The sequence below is a fragment of the Panthera leo genome, chromosome A2 (assembly GCF_018350215.1).
Source record: "Panthera leo isolate Ple1 chromosome A2, P.leo_Ple1_pat1.1, whole genome shotgun sequence".
NCBI classification, from domain to species: domain Eukaryota; kingdom Metazoa; phylum Chordata; class Mammalia; order Carnivora; family Felidae; genus Panthera; species Panthera leo.
This window is the reverse complement of record NC_056680.1, coordinates 159,979,462-159,999,188: the sequence shown is the minus strand read 5'-3', so window position 1 is coordinate 159,999,188 and position 19,727 is coordinate 159,979,462. Positions and strand designations below refer to the sequence as shown.

General features: G+C 43.6%; 1 protein-coding gene across 1 annotated transcript in view; it reads right to left on the bottom strand.

Annotated features, from left to right (window-relative positions):
- Positions 1-689: 689 nt before the first annotated feature.
- The window catches only part of CNTNAP2 (contactin associated protein 2), a 1,228,588-nt gene continuing 1,209,550 nt past the window's right edge, over positions 690-19,727 (bottom strand). The window contains exons 23-24 of the mRNA XM_042927363.1: positions 10,060-10,140; positions 690-5,831 (exon numbers count right to left, since the gene is read on the bottom strand). Of these exons, the coding sequence (XP_042783297.1) occupies positions 5,632-5,831; positions 10,060-10,140 (281 nt within the window). The 3' untranslated portion in view covers positions 690-5,631. The remainder of the gene's footprint in view (positions 5,832-10,059; positions 10,141-19,727) is intronic.

The window sequence follows — 19,727 nt, the reverse complement described above, 5'->3', positions numbered from 1 at the left end:
TCTCCACCTGTTGGGTCACACCAGTAAAGCAGGATCATTACCAAGAGCTTTCTAGAAGACTTGAGTATCATTGCTATAGACTGGCCTCAGGAATTGCTAAGGAGCAGAGAGGTTGGGCTTTTAACTGGGAATTCACACTTATTTGGTATACGTTGAAATGCTTCACTGAGAATTGATTAAAAGGAAATGGCTTCCCAATGTTAACTGAACACCAGCAAATAGAGGAATAATTTAGGACTACGGCTCTTAACGCATCTGGAGTGCACTTAGAAAGACACGTTGCACATCTCTGTTGTCTGGTTGACTGGCCTGAATCCATTTGCCCATTATCCAGTGTTACTCCCTCATTCTAAGCAAGGCTCGGAATGTATTCTGGACATCACTTAACTCTAACTGCATTTTATCAAGCTGTGTGTAAATTAATCTAAAACATGGAGCCAATATCCATTATGCTACATTAAGAAAAATGGGGGAGGGGAGGCATGTGTGGCCCAAGAAGGTTAACGACGAATGCGTCCACGGAAGACCTGTCTTTGAAGAGTGACTGTACCGCTGTAGTTTTGGGAAAGATTATATTCCCAACAGATGTATGTTCCAGTGCCCGGAACTTTCTTCGCTGAAGGTTGAAAATGGCTTCTAAGAGAATCAAGTGGAACAAAACACAAAGAATCGCTTTTAGGATAATTAAAACTATTTTGGATTTTTTATTTATCAATCTGGTTTCTAATATAATTTCAGTTAAATGAAAGACATTCACAAAGGATATTAGGCATACATACATAGTTTCCTTCTTTCATTGTAGTTTAACATGCTGTTGCTTTTAGAGAGTGAACTTTTGTGTCATTTCGCAGGGTGGAATCCTAATCGACTTTACAGAAAGAATACTTAGCCCAGCTTTTCACAACCCTGACCTCCGCAGTCACGATGCTCACTGAAAAAAATGCAAAAACCCAACCAAACTTAGAATCAGTAACATCTGAACTGTTTCTTGGCCTACTTTGAGAGGATGTCTTCATAGCCATGTTAGAACCCAGCGGTGGCTGTTTTGAAATAAACTGAACTTGGAAACGTTGCAGGCCACCTGTGTAGACCTGATCTTAAAGCACATTTTCATCTGGAAAGTGACCTTGGAAGTGCATGTTGGATATTAATACCTGTGCGCTCAGGTATCTTTATAATCTGCCAGTCCTTGCTCCACGGGAGATAATCAACTTTTCAACACGGTTTCCCTATTTCATCGACAATGACTTCTACATACCACGCGTATCCAGAAAATACTGCTGTGAAAGACATCTATTCTAAAGTTTCCAACATTATCATGCAGGGCGTATGTAGTGTAGGCACGTTGCCACTAGGCTACACGGAAAAATCACATTTGTTTCTTGCGTCGTCTTACGTACGAGCCAGCCCAATGGCACTGGGGGCATGTGTAAGCTGTAAGTCCCATCTGGGTGGGGACGCAGGGCTTTGTGCACGCGAAGTTCTGATTTCTCTGGCCTTCGGATGTTGCATCTTCCAGTATTGACCGGTTAGGTCCTGGGCAGTCTACCTGATTAACAATTTAGCAGCTGTACGGCAATGCCTCACAAGTCTGCACACTCCCGGATGTGGGCACATTGTTCATTTGGCGTGACTTACAACCACAGGCCAGAAAGTACGTCTTCCAGGGGGCTCCACTGACTTGGGTCTTTATATTTGGGTGTCAAAGGACGCTGCAGTCAAGACTCAATGGCCCCTCACGATTGTCCTATTAAGTGGGCAGAGCAGCTGTATCTTAAATATGGGGCAAAGAGGAACCAAGGTTCACCAGTCTGACAAAGGTCACGTGGCAAGCCAGGGAGAGAGAAAGGGTTAGGACTCTATCAGCTGATGCCCAGGGTCTACGCTCACCATGATATCATTTTAAACATGGCGCTCGTTGGTTTCAGCCCCAATCAGCTAGACGTGCTGTCTGTCTCTCATCTATTTCAGGATCAGCTGGTTCTATTGTCACTAGTAACTTAGGACCTGTTTTTGGCTGGCTAACTGGCATCCAATTTAATAACTGTTGCCTTTCTTTTTGAAAACTGCTGGACAGGATGATGAAAAGGAAACAATATTAAGCGGTTTAAATGAGGTGCTAATTGTTTAGAGGCATAAAGAGACCTTTGCAATGCTTACCCTATACAAGGAAGGAGAGGGAGAAAAAGAGCAGATCCTGTAATAGAAGGAAAGAAAAGTTTCTTCCGGACGCCACGCTGACACTGCGTTTTCCTATTTGGTAGCTACTTTTTCCTTCGGTGCTTCCTATGGTGTGTGTCTTTGTGCCAAGCTCTCTGAGGGCATCTGGGGGCGGCTCCACAGACGTTCAACAGTAACATTAAGATCTACTCTTTGGCTCATGCCAGCTCTTTTTCCTATGCCTCTGAATCCCTGCTCCTGTTAGTAAAGGATGCTTGTTCATCAAACGCAGGGTAATGGGAAACTGTCCAACAAAGGCCCTCCAAACCCTTGTTTCTAGCTCCCATAGCCTTACGCATTAAGATGGGTCAGAGAAGAACTTGACAATGTAACTTCTCACCTCCTAAGCTACTTTCCTTGTGCTCTAGGGAATATGTTATTTTGAGAGCTGAGAATGGCACTGATCTTGCTTTCAAAGTCCTGCTCCTACCTCGTCAAAACCTAGATGTTTGCTTTCTACATGGAAGATGCTTCCTGTACAAACAACCTTAAGTCAGCCATCAGTTCTTCCTGAAACTTTAAAGCAGCTTCTTGTTTCTAAATTTTTTTCTTTTTGTTTTTGTTTATTATTTAAAGAGGTTACCACTAGCCCTCTGGACTAGAATGATAATGGACTGGGACAGAAGAATGTCAAGGTTTTGCGGGATGTGACTGACAAAGCAAGATTAGACACGGAGCTTGGGTCACGACATTGAGCTTTCAAGGGAGGGAGCATCGTCCTGAGCTTTCAAGGGAGGGAGCTGGAAAAAAGAGATGTTTCTTTATCTTCACATAAATTACTGACCATTTAGAACGTACTGGATATGGCCTTCATAGATACATTTAGGACTTTTGGTGAAGCCCACAATCCCAAAGAGAAGCCAAGGATTTCCAGCACTCCCTTGGCATTTAACTTAGTTACTTAATACCTTAACTACGTTTTTGTGTCTTGTCTGCTGGCCGGACTTACTCCCTTAAGGGCATACTGTATGTCTTAATGGCGGTGACACGGGAGACCCACTGAGCCCTCAGTCAGTCCAGTGCCCTAGGTTTGCAAATTTGGTGAAGGAAGTGTTGGGTTTTATTTTTCACCTTTTGAGGCAGGAAAGAGGGAAGAAGAGAGTGAAAAGAAAGGGTAAGGCCGTTTTAGTGTCAGGGACTGTTTTTGATTGTTTTAACCCCTGAATCATTTTGGGAAGAAAGTGAAAATGCTGACACAATGCATAAAGAAGAAAGCTATCACGGGAAACGCCAGAAACAATACATTTCCATCTGGCATTATTTGTGAAGTGCAAAATTAATAGTTGTAAAGCAGGTTTAAAACAAATTCTAAAAAACTTTCTACAAAACATAATGTTTAAAATTTGCTTTCGTAATTTGACAATACACGAAACAGCCCTTAATGGTAGTCATCAAAACAGGCTTTGTTTTTAACATGTCATTTGGGTTCTCCTGTTCTGCTCTTTAGTCGTACCACATACTTTTCATTTAACAACGTGTATTATGGAATAATGATCAAGACGTCTTTAAGGTAAGGGTGTTCGTGACAGTGGCTGAGGGTCAGCAACTGTGAAAGGCGTTCCGATTCCCTTTTGTTCTGTTACCTCGGCTCTGATGGGAATGAACTGGTCCAGTATCTCCTTTGGAATGTGTCATATACAGGTGCAGGGGGCCCTTGGCAACTCTAGATAACAGTTTTCATTACCCAAGAAACTGAGATCCTCCAAAAAGCAAAGGCATACCGAGAATCTTGAAAAATATGTACATATAACCCTAACAAACTAGAATTTCCATTTTATTGAGGCACGCTGTCAGAAAAACAGCAATAATACTTTTTGAACCTCATCTTACATGCTTCCAGGAGGAGAAGGAAAAAAGGGATCCTATTGAATTCCTCAAAATGTTGGAATCTGAAAAAAAATTTTAAAGTACTTATTCAGAGTCTGAACTATCATGATCATAAATGGTAGTCATTCTAGAAATAAATTGTGTAATTTATAAAAAGAGATCAATGAAATTATTTCTTGGATGCTTCAATAGGAGCTTTGTCCCATCTATTTACACACAAAATCTATCATTTTTAAATAAAACCAACGAGTTCTTTGTTGGAACAAGTTGGTCAAGATTCCTGATTAGACTGAGGTGTGACTAACTAGACGTGTCCATTCTCTGTGAAGCAACAGTCAGTTATCAGGTTGGTCATGAACCTAAGGTTCAGATGTATCTGCCAAAGAGGTCCCTGAATTGTGGCAGTGTGTCTGTTTAGGATGGAACGATACATGGATTAGATGATGGAAAATACGGCAGTATTTTCCATATGATTCTGGAGTAAAGCAATAATAATAGCAATCATAACCTGGCTTTATTGTGGCGTGTCCATTTGGAGGACATGGTCTGCTAGGATTTTGTCACAAGGGCTTAAAAACTAATATTTAAAGCAAGATAAGAAGAGCAACCTAATTTATGCATCATTCATTAGAAAGTGTCCACACTCTTGCTACAACTCTAAAAGGAACAGAGCAAACAAATCATAGCATCTGGCTCTAATTCCCCACCGAGGTGCCCCCACACACATATAGTGTAACCTAACATGATGTAGGTAAAGCAGAGGAAAAATCGTTTGTAACAGCTGGTCACCACCGCATTGTAGCTGACAGTCACAGGTCATGAAGAGGTCTAAGACTATGCACACGGAATAGTATTAGCTTGTAGAATCTGATGAAAAATAAAACCAACAATCCCAATATACGAAACTACTTCCCCTGGTTCTTAATGCTTCTCTCTGCTATGTTAGTTGTGTTGTTACACAACAGGTGCCATATGCTCACTTCCTTCAGTGCTTTAGGTGGGAATGCTCAGAGAATAGGCATAGATTGAGGTCTCTTTGAAAACTGGCAAACAATAGGTTCTGTTGGCCCCTTCCTTTCCTTTTCCAATTTACAGGACACCAAAAGAAATAGCATATGAACACGAACTAGTTACTACGACAGCCCATTAAAAATTGACTATATGCAAAAGGAAGAGAATGCTGGAGGCCATGTGCATCAACTTTTCTCAAGAAAAAAAATATCCACATTCTAAGGGCTCTTAAAAATGTAGAAAACTTGCCCTGTTACCATGGGTTTTTAGAACACCTCTAAACACACACAAAATAAGACAGTATTACCTACAAATTTCAATTGTTTCTTAAACTCTAAAAGCATTTTTTGTATTATTTTGATTTGATACAGAAGGGGAAACTCAGCTATAAAGAAATATTAAAAAGTACTTTTTGTGGCGATCAGTCTCCAGAATTTTCTGTTGCTTGCCTCCCCCGACTTGTGCTGATATTTTAAGGATGTGCTCAAGAGTATAAAGTAGGGTGCACTTTTGTCCCGTTCCCTCCTCCCGAATAGCTAGCCCCTCCCTCTCCCACAGCCAAATAGCCACCCCTCAGATGAGCCATTCCTTTTTGCTTTCGTCAATGGTCTCTGTGAAATTGGGGTCGTTGTTCATGATGGCAGCATCCGCGCTCTCTGCTGACTCTGCTCCCTTTGCTTCATTGGTGTGGTAGGTGCCCTTGTGGCGGAACATGTACCGAATGAGGAAGACCAAGGTGCAGAGAATGGTGAAAATCACCACAGCGATGACACCTGGTGGAGGCAGGAGAGGCACTGGAGGTTAAACAGACCTTGTATACATCCCTCCAACACCACTTTCCTCGTGTTGCCATGGTTCTCTCTAATGCCACCCTCCCCCACACAAAACACCAGCAACACACATGGACAGGACTGAAGGGAGATTAGACCAATTCACAGTTATATTTGGAGATCTTAATGCTATTTTCTGAGGAACTGATAGACAGTTAAACAGAAGAGGAGGAACTACTGCTCAACTCATTTTATGAGGCCAGCATTATCCTGATAGCAAAACCAGACAAACACATCACAAGAAAACACAACTATGGGGCAACAGTCCTCTTTAATAAAATTTTAGCAAATCAAATCTGGCAATGTGTGGCAAAGAATATATTATGGTGAAGGGGTGTTCATTCTAGGAATGCAAGTCTGGTTTATCATTAAAAAACAAAGCGATGTAATTTACCACATTAAAGAAATATAGGAGAAAAAGCATATGACAAATTTCAACCTCCATTCATTGTGAAGCCTCTCAGAAAGTATCAGTAGAAGGAAACTTTCTCAACCTGATAAACTGCATCTACGAGAAACCTACAGCTAATACCCTAGTCAATACTAAAACAGTAAACATATTCTCTCTAAAACAGGAAACAATGGAAGCAAGTCCTCTCTCTCAATGTACCAGAAATCCTTGTCAGTGCAATAAAACAAAAAAGAAATAAAAAGTGTACAGACTGTGAAGAAGTAAAAATTTTCTGTATTCTCAGGTGACATGACCATCTCTTAGAAAATCCTAAGTAAGTATATATATATATATATATATGAAGTGTCTAGAACTAACAGTAAATTTAGCAAGGCCACAAAAATCAACTGTATTTTTATATACTAGCAAGAAAATACTTGGAAGAACATTTAAAGTAATAAAAACTTAAAAAAGTAATAAAATAATACCATTTATAATAAAACAAATTGAACACAGTTGTTCAAGGCTGTGTTTGCTCAAAACCACAAAACCTTACTGACAGAAATTAAAGACGTAGATAAATGGATGGATAGACCACCTTTAAGAGCCGAAGCACTCAGTATTGTTTTGATGTCCATTTCTAGACCAAACGCAATCCCAATGAAAATCTCAGCAAACTTTTTCTTTGGTAGAAATTTATAAGTTGATTCTAAATTTTATATGGCAATAAAGTAAAGGGTCCAGAATAGCCAACGTAATTTTGAAAAACAAAAAAGAAATAGCTGGAGAATGCATGTTGCTGTCTCAAGACTTAATATAAAGGTAAAACAATACAGCAAGCATGGTATTGGGTAAAGAAAGATATATAATACATCAACAAAACACAACAGAGTCCAGAAAACAGACATACACATATATGGTCTATTGATTTTTGACAAAAGTGCCAAGGAGATTAAATTTGGAAAAAGTATATAGTCTTTTCAACAAGTAGTTTGAGAATAACTGGATATTAGTTTGGAAAATAATGTCTTTGACCTTTATCTCATGCTATGTACCAATGTTAACTCAAAGTGATTACAGACTTAGTTAACAGAAACCAAAGCTATAAAAGTTCTAGAAGAAAACATAGGAAGAAATCTTCACAATCTTGAAGAGGCATATCATTAAAATAGAATTAAAAAAAATCACAAGCCATAAAAAGATTAAAAAAATAAGACTTCATCAAAATTTAGATTTCTTGCTTTAAAAAAAAATACTGCTAAGAAAATGAAAAGGCATGTCACAGACTGGAGAAAATATTCACAATACATATGTCTGACACAGGACTTGAACTATCTAGAAAATAAAAAACTGTTATAACTCAAAAGAAGTCCAATAATCCAGTTAAAAGATGGGGAAAGAGTTTTTATTTTTTATTTTTTAAATGTTTATTTTTGAGAGAGAGAGAGAGGGAGACAGAGAGAGAGGGAGGGAGGGAGAGAGGGAGAGAGGGAGAGAGGGAGAGAGGGAGAGAGGGAGAGAGACAGAGAAGAATGAGCAGGGGAGGGTAGAGAGAGAGGGAGACACAGAATCTGAAGCAGGTTCCAGGCTCTGAGCTGTCAGGACAGAGCCCAATGCGGGGCTCAAACCCACAAACTGGGAGATCATGACTTGAACCAAAGTTGGATGCTTAACCAACTGAGCCACCCAGGCACCCTGGAGAAAGAGTTTTAAACAGACACTTCACGAAAGATTTACAAATGGCAACAGGCACATGAAAAGACGCTCAGGGTTATTAGTCATCAGCTCATTGCACATTAAAACTGCAACGAGCTACCACTACTCGTCCACTGGAGTGGCTCAAATTAAGAAGAGCGACAATACCAAGTGCTGATAAGATTGTGGGGCAAACCTGGCCTGTCAGATAGGAACTGCGGGGATGTAAAATGGTTCAACCGTTTTGGAAAACTGTATGGCAATTTCTTACAGAGTCTAATCTCCACTTTCTGTCACACCCGGCAACTGCACTCCCAGCAATTACCAAAGAGAAATGAAAACTTATGTTCACATAAGACTTCAACAAGAATACTCGTAGCAGCTTTATTCAAAATAGCTCAGACCTGGAAACAAACCAAACAGCCACAGGTGAGCAGATAAAACCAATTCTAGTACATTCACACAGCAAAACACAACTTGGCAATAAAAACGAACAGCCTATCGATTCATGCAACCATGTGGAGAGACCTCAGAAACATGACGTTGAGCGACAGAAGGCACGAACAGATGACATACTCTATGATTCCATTTCTACGCCACTCTAAAGGAGGTAAAAGTAATCAACACAGCAAAAAGCAAATCAGAGGTGGCCCTTCTTGGGAGTGGGGCAGGGCAAAGGATGGACTATACGGGGGCACAAAGAGCTTTCTGTGGGTGGGAATGTTCCAGATCTTCGTTGTGGTGGTGGCTATGGGTGTTTGTGTTTGTCACGAGTCACTGACCTGTTACGCTTACACACATGCATATCATGCTTCAATAAAGTTGATCTTAAAAAAACAAAACACAGTGAGGAGAGGGACCTTGATAAGACTGTACCGATGTGATTGGACAATGTGATTTAGGCGGCATTCTAAATGTATTCTAGTTTTAGAGTCACATATATTTCTCTCTTTTTAAAAATGTTTATTTGAGAGAGAGGGAGAGACAGAGAGTGTGAGCAGGGGAGGGACAGAGGGAGGGGGAGACACAGAATCTGAAGCCATCAACACAAAGCCCGACGCGGGGCTTGAACTCATAAACCGTGAGATCATGACCTGAGCTGAAGTCGGATGCACAACTGACTGAACCACCCAGGTGCCCCAAGTCAGGTATTTCTTACAGGCATCTACTTCTCCATGTGGAAAAGAGACCTACCGACTAAGCCAAGGTGATAGGCTGGGTTTAAGACCCTTGATACAATTACAGTATTAGCTGTCCTCAGACATGCAGGGGACACCTGGATGCAGTAAGACAGGGGGGCTCAGGCAGAGGAGACGGTGGGCAACGGGGGGCAAGGATACCAACCCAAATAAGAAGGACTGGGCTAGGAGACTTCAATTATTCTGCAGCCGTCCCTGGGGAGAAAAGACACTGGAATATTTTAGATACCCTGGCTTATTAATTTTCTGATGATCTTTATTAAGATAATGGCAGCCAGACTAGCACACTCCTGCCTGTTTTCGCAGTAAGTGATCCTGGGCCTTTTGGGATGTGCGGGAGTGAGAAGGGGAAAAGAGAGGAGGGAGGAGGCCATTGTGGCTCCTGCACGACGGCCGGCCTGCCTGTTCAGGCTCTGGCTAGCCCGGCACGACCATCGCATTCTTACGGGTCAGCATTGAAAAGCAGCCAGGTTACGGGGCACCCGGGTGGCTCAGTCGGTTAAGCGTCTGACTGCGGCTCAGGTCACGGTCTCATGGGTTGTGAGTTCAAGCCCCGCGTTGGGCTCTGTGCTGACAGCCCAGAGCCCGGAGTCTGCTTCGGATTCTGTGTCTCCTTCTCTCTGCCCCTCCCCCACTCGCGATCTGTCTCTGTCTCAAAAATAAATAAACATTAAAAAAAATTTTTTTTTTTAAAGTAGCCGGGTTACATTTACATCCGTGTCTCCACATCTGTAGGTCACAATCCTTAGTCATATTTAAATAACAAAACAAATCAAGGAAAAATCTAGATGATGGTTTTGTTTTTGGTTTTGTTTTTTTAAGACGACGCATTTACGGACAATTCTTACTTTCCACAGGTGAGGAGCCTGTGCTATGCATCACCCACCTCCAATGATAGCCGAGTTTCTGTTGACTCCATTTCTTATAGCTTGGCCTTGTCCTGGATTATATGGGAAATCAGCACTGGCTGCAGAGGAAGAAATGGAAAAGTCAAGTGTAAGAGTCAAGGATACTAGTAATCCCAAATAACCCGATGTGGATATTTTTTCATACAACTCTTCAGCACTTCCTGTTTCCCCAGAGGAGAGTTCGGTTTCTGACAGGCCCATCTTGCCATCGTTTCCACACGTCTCAGTGCCTCCACCCCTGTTTCGGCTGTTCTGTCTGACATGAGACCCAGAGAAGCACGATCAGTCTTTTGGAGGAATATTAGAGAATCTTAGAGCTACCTGAGCCGTCCTGCTTCATCCACTGACACGCAAGCTGATGGATTAGAATGTTTTTTTCTCACCTTTGGCTGAAATCTGCCTCAGCTACTATTTTCTATCTACATTGGCTATTTCTGTAGAGCCTTTTATACCTTTAGTTTAAAAAGGAATCATGTCTTTAAGTGAACATTTTGCATGACTCTAATAAAACACAGGACATGTCAGGAATGTGTAAGCAGGTAACATTTCATAACAGTTGAGAATAATATATGCTGCCTAATAAAGTTTCCATTTCTTTCCCTGTTATAAAAAAAACCCAGAACCGGTTATATTACAGCTAGGTGTTTCTCTAGAATAAATTTCAAGTACGCAAAAGACAAACGGATCCCGAAGTCTTTCTAGAGGTCGGCAGAGTATCTGTTACCATCCATATGAGCTAATGTAACTTCAAAACCAATTTCATATTCGTTGGGCCTCTGTTTTAGATGTTCAGGTTTAAGGCAAATACTCCAACGGAAGTAGCTTCCTCCTTCAGCAGATCACCTTAGTCTAGAGCCATGGTTACTGGATGGCATCAGTTAGGTATTTAAAAAATGTTTGAACGAGTTATTTTGCATAATTAAATGTGTGCACACGGAGGAAAGAGGTCTGTGTTAGGGTTCAAGGAGGATCTCACTACGGACTTGGGTTTCGTAAGGCTCCTCCTTCAGCTCTCTGCTCTGAAGGATCCCCAGGATAATGATGAAAAGTAGGTAGAGCCCTTCTTTTCCTTTTCCCCAGGAAATAGGGCCACCAGCGAGATTTCAGATCCTACCAGCAAATGCTACTTCAGCTTTTCTCTGACTTAAGACCAGAAAAATGATCTGTTCCTGGATCGATCATATTCCAAATCAGCTCGGCCACCAGTGCCACTCAAGCCTGTTAATTTGATTAAAATGCAGACGCTAAGAAAGACACAAATGAAAGAACTTAACTCTGAGTCCTGGGGACTTTTCTTTCTTTAAAAAAAATATATTTTTAAAATGTTTATTTACTTTTGAGAGAAAGAGAGAGACAGAGGCATGAGCAGGGGAGGGGCACAGAGAGAGAGACACAGAATCCGAAGCAGGTTCCAGGTTCTGAGCTGTCAGCACAGAGCCTGACACGGGGCTCGAACTCACGAACCGTGAGATCATGACCTGAAGAGAAGTCGGACGCTTAACTGACTGAGCCACCCAGGCACCCCTATTGTGTGCTTATTTTAACTGGTCCAATCCCATGTCTAGGGAGAGAGGGAAAGACAGAGCCAACATGAAGTATACTGTAGTCAGTGACTTTCCCCATGCCCTTTAGGACTTTCTGGTGTGGGCAGCATGGACGGATATTCAAAATTCCAAGTGTCGGCCCAAGGATGCAATGACCTTGCATTTGTAGGCTCATCATCCGATGTTAAGGGTGATCAGAAAATCATCCCGTGTGAATAAAAATGGTTTCTAAATAATATTTCTGGAAACCTTGGGTTTCTTCTTTAAACCTGAGTGTTCCCTTCAGAGAAGGATTATTTGTAGATGTGACAAATGAATGTATTCAGCCATTCAACAGATCTTTCCAGAACATCGACTATGTGTCAGGCACCATTCTAAGTGTTGGGGATCCACAGTGAACAATAAAAAAGATGAAAATTGTTACTGATGAGGAATTTCTGTGCCTCATTGAAGAGTTTGGTTTACACAGTCAAAACACCAATTTAAAGCACGGATGTGGTTTTAGTTACGACCCTGTCTAGTTACAGTAAATTGCCTAAAGCTGCTTTGTAGTTGCCATGTTACAACTCATACACTCATAGGTCACGGTAAGATTTGGTTACTGACATAAACCACCCTTCCGAGACTGAGAGACTGCGAGTTTCTTTCCGAGGATGAAAGTTCATACTGTCACGACTCATCTTTGACCTAGTTTACAGGCCTTCTGACAACGTTAATTACCCTTCTCTGGACACTATTTAGTCCATATCTTCCTAGAAAGCCATCAAGCTTGTTGAGTGGCCCAGATGGGATTGGAAACCAGGCAAGGTTAATTCCTAAGCCATTCATTCCCATCCTGCCTTTTGAGGGCTGATGAGGCAGCCAGGTGGGGAAGTCCCAGCATCCAGACAGTTCTGCTTGGGCAGGGCCTGTGGGAGGAGGAGCCTTTTTAGGGGATGAGGGAGAGAAATCTGTTTTGTCTTGGAGGTACTGAGCCTGAGGTGCCTCTGGGACACCCAGATGGAGACGTCTACTGGACGTTTGGTATCTTATGAGTGGCTCGTATTTTTCATCTCCCTCTGAGAAACACAGCCATCTCCTCACCACTTTTAAGTAACATGAACCTTCAAAATATATGAAGTACGGAGACAAAAACAATGACAGTGGCAATTTTGTGATTATTCTATTATGTGAGAGTCGTGACTCTATGAAGCTGTTTGCTTCTCTGCTTCAGGTAATGCCGATGGGAGAACACATCACGCTTTCTCTCTGCTCCAAAACCGACTGTACGACTTTGCATCCTTGGCCACAAAACCGCAGAAAAACACAGATATTTAGAGACGTGCATACGCCCCTCTCTCTGGATCCCTTGAAGTTATTGACATAACCAGTAGTGGAAGGTGTGGGTGTGACCTGAGATGACCCAAGAAGAACAGGAACAGCTAGAAGAGAACATGGAAATTTATCCCAGGATTGCCTTTCGTACAAAATCCGAAATCCTTTGTAGGGGGAGGAAGGCCTCCTTCGAGCTGAATTTCTCTCCTGCTCCTTCTCTGCCGGGGCCACTTTTCCAACTTGACATTCTAGGCACACAGACTCCTGATGCTTCCTGGTCGACACGTTCTGGCTCATCCCTCCGCCCCCCTCACCTCTGCCCTGCCTTTCTTCTCTCTGTCCATCAAATCTTACCTGTTTCCTAAAACTATCCTTAGCCACCTCGGTTATATGTCTGGCCCTCTTGTCAAGGTTGATCGGTCTGAATTCTTGTCACTCCCTACACACTCCCTACAGCCATGCTCTTAAAGGCGTGCTCAGTTATGTTCACGGTCCCAATGACAAACAGTGCTGACAGGCAGCTACGGCTAATGAGACGTTCGTTAAAATGAAATCAGTCCAGGGGTGCCTGGGTGGCTCCGTCGGTTAAGCGTCCGACTTCGGCTCAGGGCATGATCTCGGGGTCTGTGAGTTCGAGCCCCATGTCCAGTTCTGTGCTGACAGCTTAGAGCCTGGAGCCTGTAAATACAGAAAAGCTACTAATGGTTCCTGTGTCCACTGGTCTTTGGTTATTATCAGAAAACAGCCAGTGGGAAAAACCCTGAGGTACAACCGAAGTCCTCACGAAATTCAAGGGCACGGTTCTGTTTCTCGCATAAGCATCCCTGTTTTCATGGCTTCATTTATAACTTAAGTCTGGTTGTCCTAATGCACGTGAGTCCTTACTCCCTTGAGGCATATCCATTTTGTCCTGGCCAAGCAGACCAAGCGCTATTTTGACAGATATATTTGAAATGATTTCACTGTAACTGTCCTCCCCGCCCCCCCCCCCCCGGGGGTACCAACATCCTCTGGGAAATGCACATATGAAAACTTGGAAATCAAGAGACGTGAGTAAGACATAGGACAAAGCTCATCCCCGACACAGACTCCATTCTGTTCCATCTCATCCCCCGTCTGCTGGGAGAGCAGAGCAATTTTAGGGGTGCTGCAGAATCAAGGAACCTATATTTTGGGAAATGGCATGAATAGGTCCCAACAGGCTGGCTGGCACAGTTGTGAGAGGATGCGACTCTTGATTTCGGGGTCATGACTTTGAGCCCCATGTTGTGGGTGGAGCCTACTTAAACACACACACACACACACACACACACACACACACACACACACAAAACCAGACTCTAGATATTAACAGTCTCAAGACCAGACCTGCGTCAAATAGGCAAATACTATATTCAATATACGTTTCTCCTGGGTCTCCAGGCGATAGAACATGATGATGACTGTCGAAGCATGGTGCTATGTCAGCTCTGATTTAGGGCCTCATAGGAGCATGTGCATTTCTGTTTATTTCCCTTGTGTACGTCCTCTTGTCTGTCTTGCCATCCCCATTACACTGGCCACACACAGACCGTGTCTCCTTTGCACACCTAGAGGTTGGCGCTCCTCCCTTTCTCCACCCGGCGTAGCGCAGGCAGACCGTGGGCTGGAGGAATCCATGATGAGACATTCTCCACCCACACTCATGCTTGTCCCATTGTCCGGCTGAGGCTTTGGGCTACAGCACACCATTGCCCTCCTTGCCAGAAAGGGAACATATATGACAGGCTCCAAACATACTCAGACATGGGTCCGATTCACCCTCGACACACGGACGCTGTCCCCTTCCACTGTCTTTGCCACTCGAGAAGCCACCTGAGGGCTCAGCACCGGTGTCCTTTCCCTCTTCCTCCTGCCCTACCTTCAGGTTGAAAATCAAGAAGGAAACAACAAACAAACTTTGTAAAAGTGGGCCTGGCGGGGGGCGGGGGGTTCCCATAATGATACCCATACCGTAGAGCGATCCGTTCTTAGAGCTGGGTGAGTAAAAATACACTTTCCTCCCCCACAAAATAGAAAGGATGAATGTTCTGTCCTTCCCTTTGCTGCGTTCCTGGAAGGATTTGTCAGGAAAGTAAATGACAGGCTAACCAGCACCTCTTATCCTGTGTGCTGTGTGGGGCGAGTGTGGTGCCTCTCCCTGGCAGCTGAGACCCCCGGGCTCTTGGGGGACAGGGACAAGTTCTGACCCCTGCCGGCCGGGAGGTAAGGGACATCGAGCAACAAGGGCTCCGGGGACCATGCAGGTTGTTTATACGTGACGAACAGGAAAACTCTAAATTCTAGGATTATAAGGTTAGTCATCGTTTGGATGACACTTTCTTCACAGATGAAACTCATTAGGGCCCAGGACAGCAAGGGGTTGGTGGAATCAACCTAGAAGTGTTTTCCTTCCGTGGTGGAGTACAAAATGTAAAGGCAGGTGAAATTCAAATTTTAGGAACAAGGTAATTAGGGACTAATAATAATAGCCCTTCCTACAAGTCAGGCACTGTTTTTTGTTTTAATTTCTAAAATGTTTATTTTTGAGAGAGAGAGACAGCGCGAGTAGGGGAGGGGTGGAGAGAGAGAGAGAGAGAGAGAGAGAGAATCTGAAACGGGCTCCAGGCTCTGAGCTGTCAGCACAGAAGCCTGACGTGGGGCTCGAACTCTGAACAGCAAGATCATAACCTGAGCTGAAGTCGGACACTGACTGACTGAGCCATCCAGGCGCCGTAAGCCAGGCACTGTTTTAAGTCCTTTAAGTCCATTTCAGCCTCATGTGAACCCCGACAGGTTGGCAATATTCATCCCATTTTGGAAGGTTCTGGAAGGCCAAAAGCTGGTCTGAGGTCCCATAACCAGTAAGTGGTAGAGCCAGAGTTTGAACCCAGGAAACTGGCTCCAGAGACGACTTGCAAAAACACTAAGCTGAACTGTTTCTGATGTGAAAGCAAACTTGGTAAGAGCAGGCCCAGGGGACATGGCTCCCCATCATTGCACACAGTCTACACCGGCTCTATCAAATCATCAACACAACTGCATGCTCTCAAGGCAACGAAGGCTCAGTTATTCTCCCCGTGGTTGGCGGCCCGCCTTGGACCCAGATAGGAGTCCCTCACTGACCCAAACAGCGCAGAGAGAAGGCTTATTACCACCATGGAAACACTTGTGAAATCATGAAATCAGGAACCGTGCTAACTGTGCCTTAAACCGTCACTGTTAGAACATATTTTTTTTTTTTTTAATCACATTTAGGGAATGTGAAAAATAGAAGACGTTTCTGGGCGGGTGCTTAAGTACAAATAAATGATTTAAAAAACAGTTGCAAGAACAGAATATTAAAAAGAGATTTGAATTCTTTAGCCACCAATTTCTTGCCTGCCCCATTGAGCAGGCAGGGAGAGGACAGAATAATAAAGCTTTTCTTCTTCTTCTTCTTCTTTTTTTTTTAGTACACAAGATAAATGAGGTAGTTGTAGTTCTTATTTACTAAGTTTCAAAATATGTAAAATTGTAGACTTCAGGCTCAGAAACCAATGGCAAATAAAACACACATTTAAATGCATACAAAAGTAAATCGAGATTATCTAACATAAAACCCCCAAAACCAAAGGCACTAAAAGCTTCAGGTTGTCATCTATCAGGGACAAAAAAATTAGATACTAGCTGACATCTCGTAGAGAAAACATCGCCATGGAAACCACTTGAGCTTCAGCATCTGAAGTGATAATTTGAGATACTCGAACAAAACTGCTATTAGTTATAATTTAATTTAGATTGCAGCATGATTTTTGCAGCGGGGGCTGGGCCAGATGATGTATATGTGCCTTTGTTCTTTCCAACGTCTTTGTTTCATTTCACTGTATTCTCTCTTCCAGTCTGAGCTCGATGGCAGAAAATTATTTTTTTCAAATAATTTGTTCTAGCCATTCACTGCTGACTGGTGTTCTAGAAGCCTATGAAAACAAATGGTGGCCGACTAAGATGCTAAAGATATAAGGGGATGTTGTTTTATTTTCAGAGAGGTGACGGCTGATCACGTTTGCAGGAGGGAGAGACTTCTCCAGGCCAGCAGGATTTTAGCCAGGCAAACAGAATGTGGCACGCATCCCCATGGGCCTGAGTCTTGTATTTACACCTATGCCCTCACCTCGGTTTTTGCAAAAAGCCAGCCAGCCAGAATTCCAAATTCAAATGGGGAGGGGATTACGGATTTTTGGCTTCTGACTTGAGAAATCACACAAGGCTTACATTTCAGTTCTAGTCTCTTTTTTTTAATGTTTATTTTTGAAAGAGAGAGAAAAAGAGAGGGAGAGAGTATGTGCGGGGGCAGGGGAGGGGCAGAGAGAGAGAGGGGGACAGACGATCCAAAGCAGGCTCCACAGTGACAGCCGCAGGGGGTCGAACTCACAAACTGTGAGATCGTGACCTGAGCCGAAGTCTAAGTCGGGCACTTAACCAACAGAAACCCCCAGGCGCCTCAACATTTCTAGCTTCTTTTTTTTTAAGTTTATTTATTTATTTTGAGAGAGAGAGAGAAGGGGAGGAGCAGAGAGAGAGGGAGACAGAGAATCTGAAGCAGGCTCCGTGCTGTCAGTGCAGAGCTTGATGTGGGGCTCAAACCTATGAACCGTGAGATCGTGACCTGAGCTGAAGTCAGACCCTTAACCGACTGAGCCATGCAGGCACCACCCCCCAACCCCAACATTTCCAGCTTCTTAAAGGAAAGAGCAAGTGGCAGTTGCCTGCCTGGTTGTCAGAGATTTGATGAGAAAAAGGTCAATTAGGTAAAAACGAACAGAATACAGGAACTGGTCATCACCTGCTATATATTTGTTTAAAAAGGTTTTTTTTTTCAAGTTTTTAATTTTGAGAGAAAGAGAGAGAGTAAGCGAGCAGGGGAGGGGCAGAGAGAGAGGGAGACACAGAATCGGAAGCAGGTTCCAGGCTCCGAGCTGTCAGCACACAGCCTGATGCGGGGCTCGAACCCACAAACCATGAGATCGTGACTTGAGCAGAAGTCAGACACTTAATCAAGTGAGCCACCCAGGTGCCCCTGACTGTTTAATGCCAACTTTTACACAAAAGATCTGAATGGGCAATTGATTATATTAGATTCCCTCCTTCCATTTCTTTCTTTCTTTTTTTTTTTTAAAGCCAACTCTGAGTTGTCTCAATTGCCTTTTGGGAAGAAAGATTTACGGATAGTCCCAGACCAGGCTGAACACCACGTTCTTTTGTCCGACTGCCCATAATAGGTATTTGAGTTGGAAACAGCTCGTTACTGACACGAGTTCAGTCTTGGTATTCCATGAAATAAACAGGTAAGACGCTGGGCGTCCATTTCCACGGTGGGCAAAGGCGTCCTCTTATTTCTCAGGTGGGCAAACTGTTCCTTCTTTCATGTTAGTTACAATCGTTGATGAGTCCGTCATCGGAGCTGTTGCCGGATGATGTCACAGGCCCTGTGGGTCAGAGACGGTGACAGCTGGCTGTCACGGGTTGACTCCCTCAACATCTCCCTCCCCCGGAGCAGGCTACACCGCACGGAAGTGTTCAGTCTTGCAGCGGGTAGGTGCCCGTCACCTACGTGTGAGCCCTGTGGACTCATTAAAGACACTTCTGTGCATCTTGCTGTGGTTCTCAAGCCGAGCCTTGAAAGTCTAGATCAGGGAGCCCCAGAGCGAGGGCTGGGGAGCCCGGTGGTGTGGCCTTCCCTTCACGATGAAGAGGGTCACGCTCCTGTCTGCGGGGCTCTGCAGTCACCGCGTTCCTCTGCCACAAGGTGTAAATAAATCCGTGCTGGTGTCATCAGGAGTGCAGAAGCCCCAGATCTGGGGGAATATGATTGATTTACTGGAATTGACTCGTTTTTTTGAGAGAAATCTTGTCTCCTTGCTGCTGGTGCATATATGGGTGGAGGTTGAGAGAAGGCGGCCAGCTCAGGGGGGAAGGCCAGCGGCTACAGAGGAACGTGGTTGTCCAATATTCCGAAGCACCAGAGTGACTGTCACTTGAGGACGTGCTGGGTCACCGTTTACAGATACATTTATCAAGCCTGGTGAACATCCCCGCTACGCAGGGGTCCCAGCTAACACAATTTGTGGTTACCTGTTGGCAAAGCGGTCCCAGCGAGAATTGGTTGTCTGTTCGACAGTGGAAAGAGTCTCAGTTTCCAAGGAGAGGGTGGCTGAGAAAATAAAGACGGCAAGAAGATACCAATCGTAGCGAATGAGCCAAAAATGCATCTTTTAAAGACATTTCCTGCTGTACTTCCTCTCCTCCCTGACAGGTGTTTGAGCTGGCACCATTCAGAAGGCCAACATCTTCAGGAGACCTTGAGGCCATGGTCTCCGGGCTTCTGCTGAGAAACATGTCCACTTGGGGTTACGCACGTCTCAGTAAAGGCTTTGGACTTCCAGAATTTATGGTGCGGAAGCTTGGTGAAAATAGCTTTTTTATCTACCCAAGAGATGAGTTTCCTCATTCGTGAGAACATTGAGGCACATTTCATCGTATGAGGAATCAGGCAAGGATGAACGTATCCTTTTACTCCCCATTTATGGAGATTTCCAGTAGATTCCAAGGCCATAATTTGACTGTGGATAGCTCTTTTGGAAGCAGCTGGATATTCCTGATTTGTTTTTGTCACCATCGTACGTCTTTCAAGGTAGTACAGTGAAAAATCAAATGCACGTTAAAAAACATTTAATCTGCTATAACATCTATATCTTGACTTGCGGGCAATGCTGTCTTCTGTTTTAGGT